We start from the raw sequence: 24506 nt of genomic DNA, 5'->3' as shown, positions 1-24506 counted from the left end.
CTCAAATCTGCGAAGTATAGAATAACACGTCCTTTTTTCTCCTATAGATTTCAAAAGCATGATCTCTGTTCTTGTTTGAAGAAACCGCTCTTCGTGCAAAACACACGAAATAGGTTCGTATTAAAAAAAAAAAGTAATATAATCACTTTGTTTATTTGAATAGTCTTATTTGTAACCTTGTAGTTATTTATTATCATTAATATTATTTATTTTCATCTAGATGATGTCATTTGAGGCAGTTTAGGAGTAAGAGGGGGATGGTCCCAAGAGAGAGTCGCTTTTTGCTGGAAGTCTGAGAGTCTTCAATCCCTATGCGATCACTATCCCAGTTGCGCTTAATATATCCGCCTGATTTGCCGACAATAATTTAGCTGTCAATGCTTTTCAAATTGATATTCAAATGGAGAAAATCTTACATTTTACCATTTACCAATCACCAGTCTTTATGTTGTGCATTGTACAATGCTTTGCAATAAAACCATGTTTTTTTCATATAATTTATTGGTGACATTCCTCCAGATTTCAGTGTCAAACAATGCCGTTTTAATGCATTAGGCTACTCTGCTTACAGTGTTTAATACAGATATGATATTTATCAAAACTATGCCTCAGAGATGATGTCAGTATATATATATATATATATATATATATATATATATATATATATATATATATATATATATATATATATTAGACTCAAATTTGTATTAAGGGATAGAAAACTGAGGAGTCTATACTCATATGGGATTGTTCAGTTGTTCAAAGATAACAGTATTATTCTTACAATGATAACTACTAATCTCTTCTGAAGAAAAGTCTTTGATATTGGAAGGGTAGAAACTATGTCATCAATAACTTAGAAACATATAAACAAAAATAAATATGTATTACATTAGTAATATACAAAGTACTCCTGATTGCAGTTTAAGAACAGTAGCCTATCACATGTACGTTAAAAAGCATCTGTTTTATGTGTGTGGATCTTTGTTTTCTACTATACTTTGATAAGGAAAAAGTGCTTGTCTGTACATCACCTATAAAGCCGATACATAACACATCATCAACACTGTCAAGCACTTGTATAACATCCTAATCTGTGATTACAAACATTTACTCTGCTATTTTGCTCAAATAAAAGAGTAAATTGCTATACAGTTATGTACAATAATTACACGTCTTTCAGTAGTGTTGTGTTTGGTCACATGAGCCTATTTGGACTGTCTTTTTTATTATTATTTTCGAGAATCTCTTCGCTCTTCTTGCCATGTAATTCCTCAAAAGGTTTTCTTCGAAATCATCCTCTCCCAAGAAAATTGTTCCATGTGACTCTTTTTTTTTGGACTCTCAGTGGCCTTGGATCTCCATCTGTGTCAAGAGAGAGTTAAATGTCAGCCCTTCTGTTGTGGCCCTTGGAGCCCCTGTGTCGTCGTCTCCTGCGCTCTGCTCGACCGACAGGGGCCCTATGAGAGCCTGTGTGGTGCCGCTGACTCTCTCTAAGCTTGCGCACCATCTCATGGTCCTTGTTGGCCAGAACTCGGGGCAGGAAGAGGGAAGCTTTGTCCGTGCTCCGTGTTTTAAAGCCCCTCCTGGGCCGTCCCTTTCCATTGATGGACACATACCACTGCCTTTTAGAACTGGCACGGCGTTTGCTGCCTCCTATGCCGGACCCTGTTGGAGGAGGCTGGGTGGTTGCATGGTGCCGTGATGCATAAGTGTTGTAGCCTAGCTCATGAATGCGCTCCAGAAACTCACACTCTCGGTTGAAGACTTCCTAAAAGAGTTAAAAATGCATATTACTCATCAGCTTTGACATTCATGACTGGACATGCAACACAGTAATTCATTTCACCCATAAAAGCTATTGATGTTTGATGAAAGTCAATTTTTAGACAGTTTTCACATTGGATTGCATCATATACTCACTGCAAACTGGCTAAAGTAACAATTGTGGATGTGGTCATCACTCCTTGCTGACCAGAAATTTCAGTGACATGGTCCCCAGTGAGGGAGACAAAACTGAGTAATCAAACTCTCAGTAATCTAGCAGCATGTGGGCATGCATACTCGTTCCGCTTGAGAAACACCACCATGTGGCGATAGCCTCAAATAGCCCTAGTCGTTATCTGATCCTACTGCTAGCAGAATTTCAGCTACTTGATTTTCCCGACGTGACATAACACTTACTGAAGCATAGAGACGTCCTTTCTCATTCATAGCCAGGTATCTTCCCGAAAACAGTCCCTTGATTGCCACCACACCAACATCGACGGCTGTGATCTCGAGTATACCTTAGGAAAAGAGTGGATCACTAGTTAGTGCGCATGCTAGTAATGGAGAAAAAAAACATTTATAATAACATTTTAAATAGCAAAATGAGCTTTAGAACCCGATACAAGTTCAGCTGAGTTCATGTAAAATCTGTTTTCAAAATTGCCTTGTCTGAAAGCGTATTTTTAATAATTTCATCAATTTATTTGTATTATTAAAAATAAATAACTTAGTGGTTAAGTTTGTTTACTGGAATAATTATTTTTTATAAATAGTTTTACTAAATTAGTTTAACTTAATAAATTTGTAACAAATCATACTACTTCCTTAATGTAACATGCTATAACTAATATTGATGATTATAGTAATAATAAACATAAATCGGCAAGGAAGTTTATGTTTTCGTTATAATTGATTGCAAATTGTAGAATTGTACATTTGTATTTTAATTTTATTTCTATGTGTATTAGATATTTTTACGTTGATTGAGTTAGTCTACACAACATACGCTGTCAGGTTAGATATACAGACACTAAACGCCTCTTAAAGAGGATGTTTATTCATCCTTTTTTCCCACTGATTAATGGCTCTCCTCGTTCTTCTGTTTCGAATAATCATCCTTTTACGTTGGATAAACACATCCGTTGTCTAAGTCATTATGTTAAACTGTCTGTTGAATCCTGTTTTCATATGGTAATTGTTCATGGGCACTCGGATTTGACTAATTGGAAAACTAAGACAGATAAACGAATGTTGTAATTAAAAATAAAAGAGACAAATGAAGATTACGATGTAGGCTGCAAAATGTATGCCACTCTAATGACAAATTGATTAACTGATCCATTCAGCAAAAGTGATTTAAAGTGTCTTGTCACAAAATAATGAAAGAGTGACCTATTTTGCAGCATCGTTTTTTTAAACCCGATTTTCAAATTTTAGTTAGCGGTATTAATTGTTTAATCTGCTACTTGCTGCAAGAAACCGAATTAAAATGAGTTCTGTTACTTCATCTAATATATAACAGACTGTATGAATTGTTGTTTAATGCTAATTATTTAATGCGCAAGGCGCTGTCTCTCGAATAATGTCAGCGCATAATGTTTTCCAGTGTACAATTACGCAAGTCCCATGAACTCATCTCGTACCCCACATAAAACTGACATTCTCAAATATCAAACGGTTTACTCACTTAAAGGGTTGTTTTCTTCAAGAGATCCGTCTATTTTCCCGTTCGGGTGAATTTGCAAATGATATTTTGTGGCGCAGTAAAGTTTCCTACGTCTTGGAGCTCCTCCGAGGTGCTCGTAAACCCCGCCGCGTCCACCAGCATCTCGCCGCTGCCTTGGGTCACACGCCTGGCCCCTGGCACAAGGCGCCCTTGGGGTCCTGGTCAGCCTCGGAGCCAGAGATTCCTCCAAACTCGGATCCAAGAAGCTCAGTAACAACAAGAGCAGAATTATAACCATTGTGGCATGGCGGGATGTCGGCAAAATCTCGCTGGAATAGAAAGAGCTGGCGCACGGGGTCCCATCAAAGAAGTATCATTTGTCAGTGATCCAGTTAGCCGAACATTAAAATAAAATCTTGCTGTATCCCTATGTCCTCTGTTTAATACGCCGCGGTCATCTGTTAGAGCCGGCTTGGTGGCAACAGCATGGGTTCGCCTCGTCGGTGCTCATGGGTTCCACTCTGCTCTCCAAGCAAACTGTATCTGACCGAGGAGGAGAAAAGAGCCAGTCGGTTTCACAGGGAGCCTATCGTGAGATTTCGCTGATCGACAGTGTGCACAGAAATAAAAGAGCCCTCCTGCAACAATAGCCCAAACCCCGACCAATTGATACAAAGGAAAAGGGGAGGCAAGGTAGGCTATCAGTCTTGTGTGAACCAAGAGGTTGCAGCGTGGATAAAATTACACAGCACTACACACGGTGGCTTACAGCGGAAAACCGCATCACAAAGAGAGAGACATCCAAGGGCAGAGTTTGCTTCGTTTGAAAGGTCCGAAAATTATATTTAAGCATGAACACTGGCCTCTGGGTGAGCCACTGTTAATTCTCTTTTCATGCTCGTTGGCACATTTCGACAGTGATGTTAACATTCACAGACACACGCACGTGGCTTTCAGTGATCCACATTTATGTATGGAATGTTTCTGACGCATAATATAAATCAGTGACTGACAACACAAAATGGTTGGCTTGACAAATCGGCAAACTCACTACCAACGGAAAACTTTATCAATAAAACGTATTTGTTTGAAAACATAAATTAAAATAAACTCAGTTTATACAGGTCATGCTTCAGACAAATCCAACCCCTCGATTTTTTCCCTTGTCCTAATATTATACAGGATGTGATATTACACTGGTGCTCAAGATTAACGATATTCTTGAAACAACCCACTATCACCCCAAAGCTCCTTTCAAATAAGCAATCGAAATATTTTATAGACTACAGGATGCTCTGAATAAACGGGTCAAGACCTGTTTTTGCATTCACTGTTATCCGTAGAGAAAACGCGGCTACGTTTTCCTGCCATTTGAGAAGATAAATCCAAATGCCGTCTCCCGAAGTTTCTGTCCTGCTTTTGAAAATAAACATATTCCACTCCCTCTCAAACACATTTCACGGTAATTTCCATATAGTCAAGCAGGCCATGGAAACTAAATCTGCGGTAGCCGACATGCATCTTCTCTCAGGAAGACTGCAAGTGCGACTCTAAGCCCTACAGCCACTTACACTCAAGCTCCTGGTGTGTGCTGCTAGTGGGTGGACGAGCAACACGCAAATGACTTCTGCCTAAATTGCTTCCATCTTGGTCGCATTATGGTTACCATTCTCGTAATTAGCACCATCATCTACAAATCTCCCTGCCCTTTGGCGTAACACCAGCGCATGCTATTGAAAACCTCGTGGGAAGGCACCCTTCATTTGTCTTCGCCTTCCATACATCACTTGGCGTTCCTGACTGTTTCGCCACACACTTTTATAGCAGGTAGCTGCTATTAATGACTTATTAGTCGCGCTTCAGACCTGGTGTGTGTCAGACTAGACGGAGAGTATATATGAGCCTACTGATGTACATCACCAGCCGCTCTGGTGACCATCTCTGAGAGAGACTCTCTTGATGTGGTTTGATCCTGACAGAGGGTTGCATTTCTGATGTGGTCGGCTGTTTCTTTCTGGAAGTATTTTAATTACGGCCCACAGCCGCCCACAAAGCCCAGCAGTAATAATCAGAGAGAGAGAGAGAGAGAGAGAGAGAGAGAGAGAGAGAGCGAGAGAGAGGAGGGGGAGTTCACTCAGGATGTTGCCGATTATTTTGAAGCCGAACGGTTAAATCGTACCATGCTAAAGTCGTTTTCTTTATCATCCCCCTCATTTATCACTTTACCTTTTCCGCGACCCTTTGCTTCTTCAAATTAAACAAGGGAAGACTGTGGACTGCTGGAAAATTGGCTAAATTGTAACACCAACAGTTTAACCACTTAAAACGAGCTACAGAGAGGTTACAAGTTTTATTCGTTTATAAATTGATTTATAAAATAATTGACAAAGTTATAATGCGATTATAAGTTCTTTTGTTTATGTAATACAATATATAGCATGCTATGTGATAATATGTGAACACAAGTTATTAAAAATGGAAACACTTTACAATAACGTTGTATTAGTAAATGTTCATGTGACAAACGATGAACAATACATTTAATACCACATTTCTTAATCTTTGCTAACATCAGTTCATGAAAATAAAGCTGTTAAAAATTAGTTCATGGTAACTCAGTGCATTTATTAATGTTAACAAGCATGAATTGGGATTTTAATAATGCATTAGTAAATGTTGAACTGTTGTATCGTTCTTTCTTAGCTCATGTCAGTATATTAATGAACTAATGAAACCTTATTATACACCCTTTTTTACTGCTTCGCAATATGAAATAATTGTGAGAATGTCTCGTTAATATCCACACACATACTTTTTTGTATTTGTTACATTTTAATGTTCGCCATATTGGTTTTAAACATTTAAAATGAAATAAGAATGTGTGGTGATAAAGATGTCACAATAATTATTTTGAGTAAGCACATTATATTACCACAGTAAATGCATGCATGAAATAACTGTTTTCTATTAGTATTACAGCCCACCCAGTGCAGTCAACATTCTTGGTACTCAACATTAATTTATGAACATAAATTTAGAACAGACATACAAAGCCAAAACTACTCTAGTCAATGTGTTAGACATCAGTGTTTTTGTTATGCATGCATATGGATACTCATAATAAATATACAAATATACTTTAAACTGGTTTAAATCTTTTACAGGTCATATAATAATACATTTTATTAACCCTTTAGGGGGCACTTCTAGAAAACACTTTTTTTGGCCATTTGATAAACCATTTGATTTAAAAAACAAATCTATATGAGTACTGTGAAATTACTCTATTTAAGTTGAAGTGATGAGGTATTTAATAAACTCGTTACCTTTAACGCTGAGTTCAAAACTCTTTTCAAATGAGTAGAATTAACTTTCAGTAAATATTGAGTTATTTACACTCATTTCATTTGATAAAGTTGAGTATTGGGTTTTACTGTGTATGGATATAAGGTCAACCAGATGGTTGTGAGGCAAGTTAAAGCATTAACTTACCTTTTTCAAATTAAATTTGCAAACACGAAACATTAACACTAAAAGACAAAGCATGAAAAGGACTTAAAAGAAATTACATTAAAATGATTGATATATGAACTAAATTTAAAAAGGACAGCTTGATGTCATAAAATAACAATTTTCTAAACAATTTCTCACATGACATAAATTAAAAAACATATACCAGCAAGAACTATTTATCTATTAAAAGATCCATATGACCGAAGAGATTTTGGTGCTTTGAAGAATCAAAGATTAGCTTTTATTTTTAGGAGTGCTGGTCTCCACCTCCCCCTTCAACAAAGCTTAATAGTCACTAGTCTTTTTTCTGGTTCTTTTGCACAATCCAGACCAAATCAAGCTGACCTCTGAACCTTTTCTGCTGTACTTTTTCTCATGGCGTTTTTTTTTTTTTTTTTTTTTTTGCGCTAGTGATCTGAGGGCCTGGCTAGAGCCAGACGGGAATGCCTCTCGTCCCCTGACAAATCACTGTTGAGCCCCTTTTGTCCAGGTTTACTTTGATCTCACCTGCTTGTCAGGGGCTCAGAAAGAACTCCCGTACAGTCCCAACGCACTGCAAACAAATTGGCAACCACTTTATTCTCATACCTCATTACCTCAGGTTGGTTTGAAAAAAAAAGAAAGAAAAAAAACGTTAACCCCTTTTAATACCTCAGCATGTTTAGAGCATGTTCGTAGCGTCCTGCTAACTGATGTGAGGATGTCTTGTTATTTTGCCCTTAACAGAGCCCCAAATCACATCCAACGCAGGACAGAACAATGCGTGGAGAGATTTACGGGATGATTTTTAAGAGCATTCGTAAATGCTGGCCGCATCGCCTCATTGCACCTTTTCCATCTCATAGCCTGCGAGATGTCAAAAGTGTTGGATTGATTTCTGCGGTGTAGACACGCCCAATTGATCTGTCAGGGTTGAACATGCCAAAGGACACTTTTATTTGCTTTGAACTGATTTTAATGCAACAGCCTTAATACTGATTCCAGTTCCCGAGAGACAGATCATCTACCTCATGACACACACTTTTCATAAATCTCCATGACGGCTCAAAGTGATTTGCCAGCAGCACTTCTCTCTCTCTCTCTCTCTCTCTCTCTCTCTCTCTCTCTCTCTGTCTCTCTCTCTCTCTCCTTCTCTCTCTTTCTCTCTCTCTCTCTCTCTCTCTCTCTCTCTCTCGCACTCCGTTTTAATTTCTCTCTCACACTCTTTCTCTATTCCTCTCCCACACTTCGTCTTGAAACCAGATAGGTCTTCCTTATACCTCTGCAGCCCTTTGATTCTTAGCTGCAGGTCTCAAATACCTTTTGGGAGGACAGTGGATTTCTCTGCACCTTCCAACAGTAAAATGATTGTGGTGGCCTGTAACTGTATAAGGCATCAATGGTTGTCACACTGAGTGCTCACGGTGCGAGGGGGAGAGTGCGTTGAGCGACGAAAACAATCAACACATTTTCCAACTCGTACATCTCGGCCCCTGCGAAATAACCGACTGCTATTGTCCGAATCTTGCGATTCGCCCTCTGGTACAGTACCGTCCCTTTTTGCTCTCCAGTGGAGCAGGACAACAATGTCACGCCACCGCTTACAGCGACAGTGACGAAGCAGCTGTCGATGACTCATTTGAAACTCAATGTCACCTAATTTCCCTTAAATATAAGGCCATTGACAGAGGGGACGGGGTCCCCAGCAGGGGCCAGTGCATGTGAAAGGGCCATGTTGATTGTGTAAAAGATGGATGGCAGAGGAGTGTTTGCTGCAAACTGCATTGTTCCCATTTCTCCTTTTCAAAACTTCATGGCAACATTTATATGGACCCTCTCTGAGCTTTTACACTTTCACACAACTATTGTTCTTTTCTATACCTTCTCAAATATACTTGCACACACACACACTTGTTTTGGTGGTTCATGAGAACTCTCCATTGGCGTACACTGTAAAAAGCCATTAGTTGAAGTAAACTCATTGCCTTCAAACTATTAAGTAAATGAACTACATGTATTATTATAAAAATTAAGTTGTGAACCTAGCAGCTTTAAGTTAAAACAGAAATACTTAAATTTTTTAAGTAAACTCAAGTAAACTTAAGGGTTTACTAGTTTTTTTAGTAATCGCTTTTTACCATGTGCATTATTCTAAAATTAGGTTACATGAACTTAACAGTTCTAAGTTACAACAGAAATACTTGACATTTTTAAGTAAAATCTACTTGTTGCTTTAAAAGCAACGGGTTTACTCACTATTTGAAGTAATTGCTTTTTACAGTGTGTGTATTTTATAGTCCCTAAACTGCTTATTGTAATCACTTGCACCCATTAGTTATCACAGCTTTATATTTTAAGTTAGGTTAACTTATCTGAATTGAGTGTGTTGACTTATATATCAATGTTTCACTCGGTTACCCTACCAGACTTGCTTCCAGTCAGCTCAACTCATACATACATATTAGTTAACTGCTTCAAACATCTGAACATTAAATAGTACAAATAAAAACTGATACATTTTTAATTAAAATGATCCACTTTAAATTTTAATTTAAGCCCAAAAAGTTAGGATAACTCAAATTACTTGATAAAACCAATCGCAACACACCATTTAAGTTCAAAATGGAATCCTAATGAGGACTGGGAGTATTGTGGTTGCAAACACAAATGTATGACACAAGTGAAGATAATTTTACATGTTGTCTTTAAAATATGTGTAAACTAATAATTTATAAAAATCTGAATGAATACAATCTGTTTCTAGATCATAACGTTGTGTTTATATTTGTGACCCTGGACCACAAATGGCTGGTATATTTTTGGCAATAGCATCAGTCAAATTATAGATTTTTTTTATCCAAAATTCTTTAGAATATCAAGAAAATATCATGCTCTATAAAGTTATTTTGTCATTTTTATGGTAAATAAATTAAACTAATACATTTTAATTAAATTTATCCACTTTAAATTTAAACACAAAAAATTAGGGTAACTCAAACCGTTTGAGAAAACTGATTGCAACACACCATTTAAGTTCAAAAACTAATCCTAATGAGTACTGTGAACTTAATTCATTTGAGTAAATGGAACAATTTGAGCACAGTAAAACCCGATAAATGAAGAGAACTCAAAATAACTGAGTACTGTAAAACCCAATAAGTTAAGGCAACTCAAACTGTTTGAGGAAACCAATTGCTACAAACCATTTGAGTTAAAAAAAATAAATATATATGAGTACTGTGAACTTACTACATTTACCTTGAAGTAAAGAGATATTTAAGTAACTCATTACCTTCAACACTGAGTTTAAAACTCTTTTTAAATGAGTAGATTTAACTTTCAGTAAATTTAGAGTCGACTACACTCATTTCATTTGATAAAGTTGACTGTTGGGTTTTACAAGGTATGGAAAGGTCTTGTTGATATGTTTTTTAACAGTTTTGAATTACAAGGACACAAGGCATCCCATCATAAACCACCTCAACATTGTGATCACTTAGTCCCAACTTATTAAACTAAGTTACTCATGTTCTAATGTAATTGTATAAGTTACATGGGCTGTTTTAAGTCAGTTTAACATAATATAAGTTCAATGGATTCATAAGGTTAATTTGATTCAGCTTAATATTTAAGACAACCAAATTTTTTTTACAGCATGTGATTATAGAAATCACAGATGTACAGTGTGTTCTTGTAAATCACCAAAATTAATACACACATACACACAATAACAGTAGTATCATGATGTATGTTCAGTGAAACCCCAAACATAAAAAAAGCATGCAATATTTTCCTGATCCTCATTTGGTTGCAAACAAAAGTGTATTACACGAGTAAAGATAATTTTATATGTTGTACACAAAATAGGTCTTAACATCCACTAATTTATAAAAATCACAATCCAATGTGTTTCCAGATCAAAAGGTTATATTTGTGACCCTGGACCACAAAAGCAGTTGGCAGGTATATTTTTGGCAATAGCATCAGTCAAAATCTTTAGTATATCAAGAAAATATCATGCTCTATGAAGTTATTTTGTCATTTTCTTTGCATTGGTACAGATTTAATTTGATGAACTTTTAACACAATTTCCTCATTATATATATATATATATATATATATATATATATATATATATATATATATATATATATATATATTTTTTTTTTTTTTTTTTTTTTTTTAACCCTCAGATTCAACTGAAATTGTTGGTTTTTAGCCTAAATATTATTTTATTTTAAAGGGATAGTTCACCCCACAATGAAAATTCTGTCTTCAAATACTAACCTACAAGGCTTTTTGAATTTCAATCCTTTATGAGTTTAAGCACTAAAGAAGAATCCTATAAGCATTGACTTGCATATTATTTGTTTTTCCAACTATGGAAGTCAATGGATACAAGCTTTCAGCTTTCTTCAAAATATCTTCTTCTATGTTCAACAAAATAAAGAAACTCATAAATGTGAACCACTTGAGTAAATAGTGAAAACAAATGAAATTTTGGCTGAAATATCCCTTTATCAAGACATACATTAATGGAAATTTCTTCACATTTTATATGATGTATAAAACTGAGTTTTCAAAAATGAGCACTCATGACTGGTGGTGCAGAGTCACATTTGTAGTTCTGTTCTGTTTATTTTTGAAAAGTGAACCAAAACAAATGCTTAGGTCTGCAATGTTGTTTTAAACCCCAACATTGTTTTTTTTTTTTACATTCTCTTAAATGTAATTTATTGGCTTTATTAAGAACCAACATCCAATAAAACTTCTTCTATTGTACAAAGGGTCACTATTGCACTATAGCAAACTAATAGCTTTTTACAGTGTGGTGCTAGAGTTGTCACGATACTGGAATTCGGTACCAGTCGATACTGAAGTTTTTAAAACGTCCAATTCCCACTAACATTTGAGCACTTCTGAGCATGTTCTTAAACAGAGCTGATTTGCTGTTGTGTTCACGTGCTCAACAGAAATGACTGTGATTGGCCGTGAAGTTCATCATTTCACTGAACTCACCACTGTTTACTGTGTGTAGCCTCAGATACAGGGACACTGGAGCATTTTACAGCTGCGATTAGTGGATCACTCGTATGTCAGTTTATAGACAAACCAGCTGATCGACGTGACTTTGAAACACTCCAGTGTCCCTGTATCCAACTCAAGGTCCTTTGCCAATTCTTAGCCTCCCTTTCTGCTTCCATTCTAGACTCTTCACTGTGCTGTCCAATCAAAAGTTAACTCCCCCTAAGACTAAGAATAACCTTAAAGACCACCAAAAATGGTTATTCTATGGTAACATTTGGAAACTAGTGATGTGAAATTAAGTAAATCAGAACAGATTTTTTTTATTCATTTATATCCAATGACTACTATTTGGTGTACTTTAAAATCCACTAAATTAGAGGGTATGAAATGTGAATGGGGGTACCTCACTTTTTTTAGGTAAAGCAAACTAAAAGTTTTTTTGTTGAGAGTCCTAACTCAAGGTCCATTGTCGATTCTTTGCCTCTCCCATGTTTTTTGTTTATACTCTGTAACTGTCCTGTCCAATAAAAGGTTAACCTCCTCTCACCCCCCCCCCCCCACCCCTATCGGAAACTTTATGATTTAAGAAATTTGAATAAATCAGGATAGATTTTTTTAATATATTTATTTCCAATGATTAATATTTAGTGTACTTTTGAATCCACTAAATTGGAGGCTACATAAAATCAAAAAGCTCCCCAGGGTTCTGCCTGTGTTAGCATAAGTATAAGCAGTCTCGCAAGGGTGATGACGGAGCCCACGATGACCCAAAGACGGCCACGTGCAGACACCACACGCCTGTCACCCCCAGGATCAACCAATGTTTTCATAGTGCTTGCCATTCCCATTAGACCTTCCATGGCGTAACAAGCCACTAAGCCTAGTTAAATGGATTTCTTATTACTTGATCTAATTTCTTGTGGTTTTCCAGCTTAATCAGAAAAAAAGCGTGAGTATGCTCCCTGTGTGAAATTGGAGCGCTGACAGAATCCTGTGTTGAAAGCACTTAACACCATGGTTTTGTTTGCTGATGTCTTTCAGTGGTCTGAAAGACAACAAGCCCCCCGTAATGTTTATGCTTCTTGTTAGAGCTGTGGCTAAACATGCTCTACACTTCACAGAACATTTTCGGCATGCCTGACATTAGCACTGACGCGGTAAGATGTTGTTATGGAATCAGAGTGCCGTCCCTCAACAGAGTCCAATCACAAGTGGTCACAAGAGACGCAATGAAGATGTTTGTTAAATAGCAGCTTGACCAATTGTAATAGGATCCCCTAAAACAGATGTTAATACCTGTTTCAGTAATACAATGTGGTCTGGAAGACCAGTTTTTACAAAAATGTTCCTCTTTATTTACTATTTTCAAATTCATGATAAAGAAAAGATTGCACTTTTTATTCCTGAAACACATGTATCAAGTTCTTAGAAACATGTTGGTTTAATTTGGGTTTTAAAAATTCTTATGAAATTAAATGTTTCTTGAAAGGTTAAGTAGTCTGACCATACATCGAAAGAAAACTTTTTTCTTACATACTGAAAATGACTGAACACATATTACAAATTACTTTAAAACAAGATTTGACAATACAATTTCACAGCAATTCATAACTTTTTAATTTAGTGGCTAATTTGTATGAATTCGTATGATGTAATCCGTACAATTTAATACAATTTGCTTATCCCCCAATGACTGTTGAGTTTAGGGGTGGGGTTGGGTGCCACACTCCCTTTTTTAAAATCGTACATCTTTGTACGATTAAACTTCCTACAAATTAGCCACTGAACGGAAAATAGTTACGTTTACTCGTAAGATCAAGCTGGATTTGATTTATACTAGTGTCTCTTTGCGATGTAATTTCCTGTTTTATATTTGTGCCTTCATGCTGTTTGTATTACATTGTTTGATTTAATGGGAGAGTTTAATAGTAATATTATTAAGCAAAGAAACTTTAAAAATACCATATTTAAGTATAATTAACATTGCAATGCATTAGAATAAAATGTTTGAATCGATTTATATTTATGTAATAAAATGCTTCATCAACCATTGTGAAAAAAAGTGCACTTCATTTTACAATTTGTAATATATATATAAACAAACTGTAAAATAAACTACAGATAATATAGTATTGAATTATATATAACAATAATAATATGGTCATATGGTTTCAGTACACTTAATTTGACTTTAAACTTTTAAATGACAGTTTAAATCATGTTTTCGTATCATGACAACTCATCTTTTGCCAAGCTTTAAAATGCTTTTAAAAACTTATTTTAATCTGTTGACATATGTAAAGTACTTGTAAAGTACATGTAAATTACTTAATACCTTTTATTAATTGCTTCAATTGGTGCTTCTGTTTCCCCCACAGTCCAAAGACATCGATATAGGTGAATTGAATAAACTAAATTGGCCGTGTGTAAATGAATGTATGAGTTTTTCCCAGTATTGGGTTGCTGCTGGAAGGGCATCCGCTGTGTAAAATTAATGAATGAATGTTTTTCCATGTTATGTGGAAAGTGACTTTCAATATACTAAAATGAAACTTTATAAATGTGTAATTACAAATGTATCTAAAAATGCATTAAATTCTATGTAAAACAGGTTGCTGAGAGTTTACTTTCCATATGTTCAAGTACTTCCAACATAAATGGAATATTAAGGGGTGGAGTTTTCTTTTTTACTCATCATTCCCTCATAGCAAACTAACAGAAAAAGAGGAAATAATAAGAGAATATTGTGGCTGAGCCCGTCAAACTGACATCAATAGACAAAGAACTCCACTCCAAATGCAAAAACAAATGGTCAGAATTTGATTAAAGAACAAAAACAAACATTTTTTTTATTGAATTAATTTTGAAGGAATAATTGTTCACCTAAAGAATAACAATGTGCACATAAATTTTAATTTCAAATAAACTTTAAATGCATGTTTTAATGGAAAGGATTTCATGGATATAGTAAAAGTAAAAATGAAATTGTTCGGAAAAGCACACCTTAAAAAATTAATGCCGAAAAGACAAAGACAACAATTTTTTTTTTAAATGTTTCTTTAACTTATTTTAATAAGTTAATCAGGTTTCAACTAGACCTCTTTAAGAAATACTAAGTTTAACTTTGGAAAATTTTTAGTTAGTTTGATTAATGTAAATTGAAATGACTAGAAAAGTTCATTTGATTTAATAAAAAAGTAATAAGGCATCACGGACAATAGAAGATTGTTAAAACATTGCCTAGTCTGATGAGTCTTGATTTCAGTTTTGATTTCTCAGTAGGGCCAGAATTTGGCATCAACACCATGAAAGCATGGATCCATCCTGCCTTTTATCAATGGTTCAGGCTGATGGTGTTGTAATGGTGTGGGGAATATTTTCTTGACACACTTTGGGCTCATTAGTACCAGTTGAGCATTGTGCCAATGCCACAGCCTACCTGGGTATTGTTGCTTACCATGTCCATCCCTTTATGACCACAGTGTAACCATCTTCTGAACATGACAATGAGTTCACTGTACTCAAATGGCCTCCACTGTCACCAAAACTCAATCCAATAGAGCAACTTTGGAAGGTGAGGGAATGGGAGATTCGCATCATGGATGTGCAGCCGACAAATCTGCAGCAACTGTGTGATGCTATCATGTCAGTTGGACCCAAATCTCTGAAGATCTATTTCCAGTACCTTGTTAAATCTGTGCCACAAAGGGTTAACACAGTTTTGAAGGCAAAAGGGGGTCCAACCTGGTACATGGTACCTAATAAAGTGGCCAGTAAGTGTAAGTCTTTACATTTGTATTTATAAAAAAACATGTTCCTTTTTAACAAGCAAATGGCCTGGAGTTTATTATTAATACAAGTAGAACGATATTAATGTTTATTTAAAGAGCACCATATTTGTATAACCTTTTGTTATGCTTGCAAAAAAATGTACAAAAAAAAACCCTCATATGTTTGCAATGCATTTAAGACAAAGAACTTGGGTTCAGTCAGAGGAGTGAGAGGGAATCCGGGCCACTGTAACATGTTGTCAAGGGTCAAATTCAGATTAATGTATTTGCTGGCGATTGAGGTGGTAAGAGTGATTGACTGGTGGTTGAATTTTGCACATCTGTTTCCAGGATCCGTCCGCACATGAGTGACAAATCGCAGTTTTACACAACCCCTAAACCTCAACAAGAATTGAGACTGTTCGCTCGTCCTCCGTCCATTGTGACATCATGAAACACCGCAGTGCGAACCAGACTGAATGTGGCTCTCAGTAATGACCATGAAACTGGATACACTGCTTTACGTTCAGCAGATGTGGGGGGGGTGTACTCCCACCCCGCCTCTTTCTCATAATACGCTGAATTACAAATAAAAGGAAGCTCTTTAATTGTGGACCTTGTTGAATGGTGTGTGTTTCAGCTCACCGTGAGCCGTGTGAGTTCATTAAATGCTAGTTTGTTAATTGATCATATAGTCTCATTAGGCCTGTTGGCTGCAGGAGTTTGGCAGGTCTGAGTGCAGTGGAGCAATGACTTGTGACCTTGCACTGGCCCATGCCTTGGCCTCTTCCGGTCACAGTGCTCAAACTCCAGCCTGTGACACTGGTAAATAGTTGCAGCAGCCTTTGATCCATAAGCCCTAAATGTATTTCACAAATGGGCTGTGAGACAGGTTGGCGAATCAAACACTAATTAAAGCTAAACAAGCAGGGTATATGGTTGAAATCAGTGTATTGTGAAAGTTACTTCAAAAACAGTAATAAACTATTAATTATGTCATTTAAATTGTATTTAAATTGGTGCTTTTACCATGTAGATTGTGTCAAAGCAGCTTAAAATAGAAGTTTTAGTGAAAGAACTTCTTAGTTGAAACTGTCAGTCCTGTTTTCAGAGTTGAGTTCAGTTTAGTTTAGGTCAGTGTGATTAAATTTTCACTGCTGTGAGTTCAAACACTGAAGAGCAAATCCATCGATGCGCAGCTCCACAAGTTCCAAACCAACCAAGCAAGCCTTTATAGACTGTGGCAAGGAACAAATTTCAACCAAATTGACAAAAGTGAAGGGAAAAAAAAAAACCTAGAGAGAAACCATTTCTCCTTTGGCCAAACTTCTTGGCCAGAGCTGCAGTCTAGGCACCGGTGGCTGGAGGTCGCTGGATGTCCATTGTGGCGAAGCTACAGGTGTGAGTAGGTCAACAGCGAGTGTTCAGGCTGGCCCACACTGGGGTCTTTCAGGAATCAGTTCCATGCTCTCCACTCTTCCATGACCACTACAGCATCTTCTCAAGATACGACCTGGTCCAGGATTATGGATACCTCTTGAACAACTTTTTTAATTTCAATTTGACAGGGTCTTTTAGCTTTATTAAAAAAAAAAAACTATTAATAAATGTTAAACATGTATCTAAACAAAGTGTTTCAAAGTAATAACGACTCCATATTTTAAACATACAATATATTTACATTAATTTCCCACTCAATTAATTTTTTCTTAAGCATGTGTAATCATCTGATGAATCTTAACTTCTTAAGTTGAAAAATTTGTGATTCTGTAAATATATTTGTATAGCAAAGTACATATTTACAAGTACTCTATTTATCTGAACTGAAGTGTTGAATTTATGCACAGTATTTTAGGCGATATTTTAAGCAACTGTACATTTCAGAAAAATTTTAAGTAATCTTTTGCTTTACTTTTTCAGCAGAAAAGTAATCAATTACAATAACTAGTAGTTACTTTGTATACTTCTACGTCAAGCAAAATCGGAGAACGAACTGTATTTGGTGTCATTTCAAACAAAATCAGTCTGAAACAAAATTTGTTAGGAGTTTAAAACGTGTAGCCACTGCAGCCTTTCATAAATGTTTCGTTACCACTAATTTAATTATGTGATTTGTTTAGCTTCTTTAATGTTTTGCTGCACATTTCAGATGACAAATCCACTAGAGGGCGCTGGCTAAATTTGTTAAAGTATTTCATTATTTACGGAACATTTTGTTGTACATTTCAGATCTTCTTGTACATGCTCCTGAGAAGGTGGGGCTTGTCATACAGATCACCCAGTAAACTACTGACTTAAACCCTTTTTCTAAACTTTTAAGTCAAGTTTATTTGTGTAGTGCTTTTCATCATTAACTATTGTTTCAAAGCAACTTCACAATAGGTGCACATTACTGCATTACAATCAAAATCAGAAAACCTAAGGATATTAGTAACCAATATTTTTAACTAATTACCTAGTAACTACTAGCTTTTAACAGGTAAAGTTATTTAATATCAACTTAGTTATAAACATAGGAAATAGAGAACAAAGAAAATAATTAACGTCGCCGTCGCTGCTGTTCATAATGTATTTGAACAAGATATATTAATGTCAATGCAACAATGAAGTGCTATAAATGAAAATAAGAGTTATATAAACAAACATAGAAAGAAACTGGTTTATTAATACAGGAAGAGTGGCTGGTTTGTCAAGCCCACTCACCAGCATGGAGCACATTAACGCATTCTACAGCGTTGTGTGTAGGCTTTACTAAAAAGATAGGTCTTTAATCTAATTTTGAACTGAGAGATTATGTCTGAGCCTTGGACATGATCAGGAAGGCTATTTCAGAGTTTAGGAGCCATATATGAGAAGGCTCGACCTCCTTTAGTGGACTTTGCTGTTTTGTGTACTACCAGAAGCCCTTAGTTTTGAGATCTTAAAGATTAAAGATCTTAAAGGTTGGATTGTAGCGAGACAGAAGGTGGGTGAGATAAACAGGAGATAAAGTATTTAAAGCTTTATAATAATCAATATTTTATAATCAATGCGAAACTTAACAGGCAGCCAGTGTAAGGAAGATCAAGTTAAGGTGATATGGTCATATGTTTTCTGCATTTTGCACTCTGTGAAATTTATTGAGAGAGGATGCTGAGCAACCAGCAAACAGAGCATTACAGTAATCCAGTCTAGATGTCATAAAAGCATGAACTAGATTTTCTGCGTCTGAGATGCTTCTTAGCTTAGCCCTATTTCTAAAATGAGGGAACCCAACCAATAGTGTTTTCAAAATAGTAAGCCAAAAGTGCATGACGGCTATGTAGTTTTTTCTTGATATTACATTGATTTAACTATTTTTGTCTAACCGTGCTTCACTGGGCTCAAACTAGAACACTACATCAGAAACACTGTACAAAGTGAGTGACCAAGCAAACTGACAATGGCAAAAAAGTTGTCCATATGGAGATAGAAAAGTGAGTCAAACATATTCAGTCACAACACCATTGAGTTTTTTCGTACTTGATGTTGTGGAAAGAATTGTACAAAAATAATCCTTTATTTGTCGATTATATGTGCCTGTAAATATTAGTGTGAAAAAACTAAACAAATGCAATTGGCGAAGCATCTATTTCCAATGTGTCTGATCAGCACATCAAGGTCAGACGTCCAGAAGTAAAAACATTAAACATGAGTAAATGCAATGTGTCTGACGGAGCATTTTGCACAGGATTTTTGTATCGCAGTTTTAACTTTTTAAAGACCAAATTACAACAGAAAACTCAGTCACACTCTTGAAAATAAAGGCATATTGTAGGGAAAATCACAGTTACCTTTTTCAATCTTATGGCAGAAAAGAGCATTAATGCATAAACCCTCTAGCATAATATTTATTTTTATATCACCTGCTATCAAACCCCTGAAACTTTACGAAGAGTAGTTTTAACTTTAGTGTTCTGCATACATTTATACATTTTATATCAAATTCCCTAGATGCTGTGAACCATTAATCACTTGTTGCAATGCTAAATACACTCTATGCGGGCACGTAGCGAGGGGCAGCAGCAGAGCAGAGGTTTTGTCTCCGCAATGGGCTGAATGCTGGCTTTGAAGAGGGGGATTAGGATTAACATTGAATTCACTTTTTAACAAAGACTTGACCTAGAACTCTTGTAGGAGACATAGCCACTTACCAAAACCATAAGAATGGCTAATGCAGCTGAAATAACCTGCTAATTTATTAGCAAAACAGTGTATAGAGACCTAATTGCGAAAAATAAAATACTGTATGATGTGAAGGTATAGTAAAGAAACTTGTAACATTAAGATAAAAGACCTGAATTCAGGAAGGCGCAACCAATTTGTTACCCTTTACCTCTCCTGCCCAATGACAATGGACACAACACTTAACCCTTAGTCATTCCAGGGCATTGTCCTGTAAATTTGTGCAGTTTAATTTATTTAGGGAAAACTGTCTACAAAAACAGTGCTTCATTTATTTTTATAGACTGCAACAGTATCAGAAGTAAACGCAAAAACATTTATCTTAGCGACACTTTCAGTAAATAATATGCTAAGATTAATGTGATTATTATGGGGTTTTTGGTAATATTGCATCTTTGCCTCATAACACAATAATTACACCCACCAGCCACTTTATTAGGTACACCATACTAGTACCAGGTTGGACCCTCTTTGGTCTTCAGAACTGCCTTAATCTTTCGTGGCATAGATTCAAAAAGGTACTGGAAATATTCCTCAGAGATTTTGGTCCATATTGACATGATAGCATCACACAGTTTCTGCAGATTTGTCGGCTGCGCATCCATGATGTAAATCTGTCGTTCCATCACATCCCAAAGGTGCTCTATTGGATTAAGATTTGGTGACTGTGGAGGCCATTCGAGAACAGTGAACATATTGTCATGAAACCAGTCTGCGATGATTCACTTTATTACACGCGCGTTATCCTGATGAAAGTAGCCATCGAAGATGGGTAGACTGTGGTCATAAAGGGATGGTCAGCAATACTCAGGTAGGCTTTGGCACTTTTGACACTATACTCAACTGGTACTAATGGGCCCAAAGTGTGCCAAGAAAATATCCTCCAAACCATTACGCCAACAGCCTGTACCATTGATAGAAGGCAGGATGGATCCATGCTTTCATGTTGTTGACGCCAGATTCTGCCCCTACCATCCGAATGTTGCAGCAGAAATCAAGACTCATCAGACCAGGCAATGTTTTTCCAATCTTTTATTGTCCAATTTCTGTGAGCCTGTGCGACTGTAGCCTCAGTTTCCTGTTCTTAGCTTACAGGAGTGTCACCCGGTGCGGTCTTCTGCTGCTGTAGCTCATCTGCCTCAAGGTTCGTCATGTTGTGTTCGTCATATTTAAGTTACTGTTGCCAGCTCGAACCAGTCTGCCATTCTCATTTGACCTCTGGCATCAACAAGGTATTTGCGTTTCTAGAACTGCCGCTCACTGGATGTATTCTATTTTGTACCATTCTCTGTAAACCCTATAAATGTTTGCGTGAAAATCCCAGTAAATCAGCAGTTTCTTAAATACTCAAACCAGCTCGTCTGGCACCAACGATTATACCACATTAAAAAAATCACCTTAAATCATCTTTCTTCCCCCATTCTAATGTTCGGTTTGAAGTGCAGTCTTAAACATGAACATATGCTAAAATGTAGTTAATTGCCATGTGATTGGCTGGTTAGAAATTTGCAGTAACAAGCAGTTAGACAGGTGTACCTAATAAAGTGGCCGGCGAGTATTGCTCTAAATAATATTAGTTTAATCATCAATTTTAATCAAAGCATTCAGGCATGTAAACACCTTATTATCCATTTGGAACTTTAATGGAAATACTACAGGAATCACAGATTTACAGAATAAACACACACATTTCACTACCTTTGTAGACTGTAGTGACAGTGGTCAGGTGCACCAATGGGAAAACTTTTCTGGACTCATTCGGTGGCCAACAAGTTCACACAGCTCTATGAATGATATATGTGACATTCTGAAACCTTCCTTCCACAGCGAATCGATAAAGTTCGTTAAGCACAACTCGCTGCCACCATTCTCTGCTCATTCATCCAATAACTCAGCTAAAGTGCCATTGACATCACATTTCTATGGCGCCAAAAAAAGCAGGCAATACAATCATAGAAATGTGTTTAGATGTAAATTTATTAAAACAGTCAGCAACGCACCTACTCTTTCCGTCTTTAATTATCCATCATGTGTTGTAAAGAACGGTGGTAAAAAAAATCACAAATTTTCGGAAATAATCTGAATAATGGGCTTTGATCCTGACATTTAAACGTTATATTGCCATTATAAGCTCTTACTCAGATTATTGACATCAATCACATTATTTGTGGGCATATAAATATAATCAATATTTTCATTTAAGTAACTGGTTCTAAGTATATTACTAGTATTAAAAATATTTTTGCAGAATTTTGTTAGAGCCGACTATATAAACCGACCAAGCTGGTAAACCTGACTAGTGTCACCTCGCTATGGCCTAAGTGGTGCTGAGGGCATGGGAGCTGGCTGTGGTGGGGATGCAGTCAAGCTGTCTTTTTGGGCAGTGAATAATGACACAATTGTTTGTCAGTCAGACTAAGAACAGGTGTTATGGAGCTGTAGACTGTAAAGCTAGAGGCCAGTGGCCTTGCTCTCTGGTTTCGAGGCAAGGGGGGGGGTTTAAAAAAATCCTCTGATACCTTTGACATGCTGGGTGGTAACCTTAGAGTACGTATTTGTGTGTGCTAACTTTCAATCCAGCCATTTTGACTTGACTTTGCTTGAGAGATGCTTTTAGTTTTGAAGATGAAGAGAATCTAAATGTAATTTGAAGCCGTTTTTCATCGTAGGCAGGGCAAGAAACAGCAATCAAAGGGTTAAACTAATCAACTTTTACAATGACTTTGGAAATGGTATTGAACTCAGTGTTAGCCACAGGAATGCTAATGTTTTCCAAGCCCAGCTCTCATTAATTATTTGTCACCAAACACTGGGTAGTTCCCCCATATGCCTCGTGGAGAGGTGTCTGGATGTTTGAGTAATTAGATGTGACAGTGCAGTCTTGGTAGAGTTTAACACTGGTGAGAGAGAGAGATGTAGAGCCGGACATGTTGGAGGAGGCTTTACTTATTGCTCTTTTCCGCTTTGCGTGACACTAAGACTGAGAGGAGGCAGGGAACCGTTGTCGACATCAGCAGAGGTGAAGGGTTAAGTGTTGTTGGTTCACCCCAAAAATAGAGTCTGGGACGCAGTCTTTGTATGGTACTAGACTGCCTCTTACTTTCAGCACAATGCTCTATTTTTCTTTCTTTGCCACAACCACAACAACTTGTTAGCCTGTAGCTTATCCTGCTAGCCCTACACAAATGTGTGCTTTTGTATATTCTTTTGGGTATTGCTTTCGGGTACATCTTTGAGTGTGTCTATTATACAAACAGTGTCAGCTTTCCTCAACCATAGACATCAAAAGACTCTTCGGTGCCATATTTGTTGAAACCATTTTCACATGCTTTGTCCTCTGTGAGAGAGAAAAAATACTTGTTTTTCACAAGACATTTTGTGTTACAATGATATTAGTGTGTGAAGTGCCGCGAAGAAAAAAAAAATACGATGCCATTTTATTATACTTAATATTCCCGTATATTTACTGTGGGATCGTTGGGTGTCAAAATCACACATTTGCTTTTGGTAAAAGAATGAATATTTAAACCAAAACCAGATTTCCCTCCTATGACTCGACCCCCACCTCACCAAAACAGACCCTCTTGTGCACACACACACATAGTACACACATATGTGGAATGCTTTTTTTTTTTTTCACAGACAGAAATCAGTTGAGTTGCTTGGTTGGATGATGCTGGGTGGTGGGGTTAGCTAATGAAAAGCAGAGCTCTTGTTCAATGAGCCATATGCTACTAATCCCTTTTTCAAACTCCCAGTGAGGAAGTGTGATGCTGTAATGCTTAGCATGCCCCAATAAAGTCCAGGACATCCTGTTTGAAGACTCTATTCCCATATCAAACTGAGCTTGAAGCAGCGTCTACACCTCCATGAAGGGGTCCTTGCCGGCAGGAGCCATCATCCAAGTTTGTCTTGTGTTGATTAGTGTCTCTGGGAACTGGTGGCATTCCGCTAGTAACTATTATAATGGGGTTACAGTGGGAGCAACAGAAAATCCAAACGTGGCCCCTTGAAGGTCCAACGTGGCACACTGACTACATTTGGTGTAAGAAACAAAATGCTTACCTTGCTGAAAAGTTCATTTTCCGTTTCGGATGCTGGTGTGTTTTTGTTCCCTCCTGGCGTGCTCAGTAAGCAAGAATGCATTGGTCAACTTGCATCTTCAATTAGCTGCACATGCAGTTCACATAATATAGGTCAATATGACACTCCTCAGTGATCAGGCTTCATAAACCATTGACCACTGGCAGTCAAGGTTTCCTGGGTTATAACAATGAAGTATGTGGCAATTAAAGGCAAATTTATACTTCTGCATTGAGTCCGCTTCAATGCATCTTGTTGCGACAACACAAAGTCCAAGGTCTTAAGGTTCATATTGGTGTGTGGGCTAGACCAAAACCCTTAGGAGTGGAGCAAGGCCAGTGGCTAGAGTATTTAACAAGTATTGAATTGAGAAACCCTTCTGCCTAGCATTTCTGGAGAGTTATTTCTGGGCATACTTGACATAATGCAGAAGTATAAATGCTCACAATGCTTGGCAAGATATGCGTCATGAAATAAGGTGATCATTCGCGGAA

The 24506-nt window shown here is 36.8% G+C and overlaps 2 protein-coding genes across 13 annotated transcripts in view; one reads left to right on the top strand and one right to left on the bottom strand.

Annotated features, from left to right (window-relative positions):
- The window catches only part of ano1a (anoctamin 1, calcium activated chloride channel a), a 330549-nt gene that overhangs the window by 41127 nt on the left and 264916 nt on the right, over positions 1-24506 (top strand). The window lies entirely within an intron of this gene.
- Positions 1382-3734, bottom strand: fgf3 (fibroblast growth factor 3). The gene is given in 3 exon segments (NM_131291.1): positions 1382-1771; positions 2185-2288; positions 3458-3734. Coding segments are annotated over 3 exon segments (771 nt in total).

This window comes from Danio rerio, chromosome 7, assembly GCF_049306965.1.
Source record: "Danio rerio strain Tuebingen ecotype United States chromosome 7, GRCz12tu, whole genome shotgun sequence".
Lineage (NCBI taxonomy): Eukaryota > Metazoa > Chordata > Actinopteri > Cypriniformes > Danionidae > Danio > Danio rerio.
This window is presented reverse-complemented; position numbering and strand designations above follow the sequence as displayed.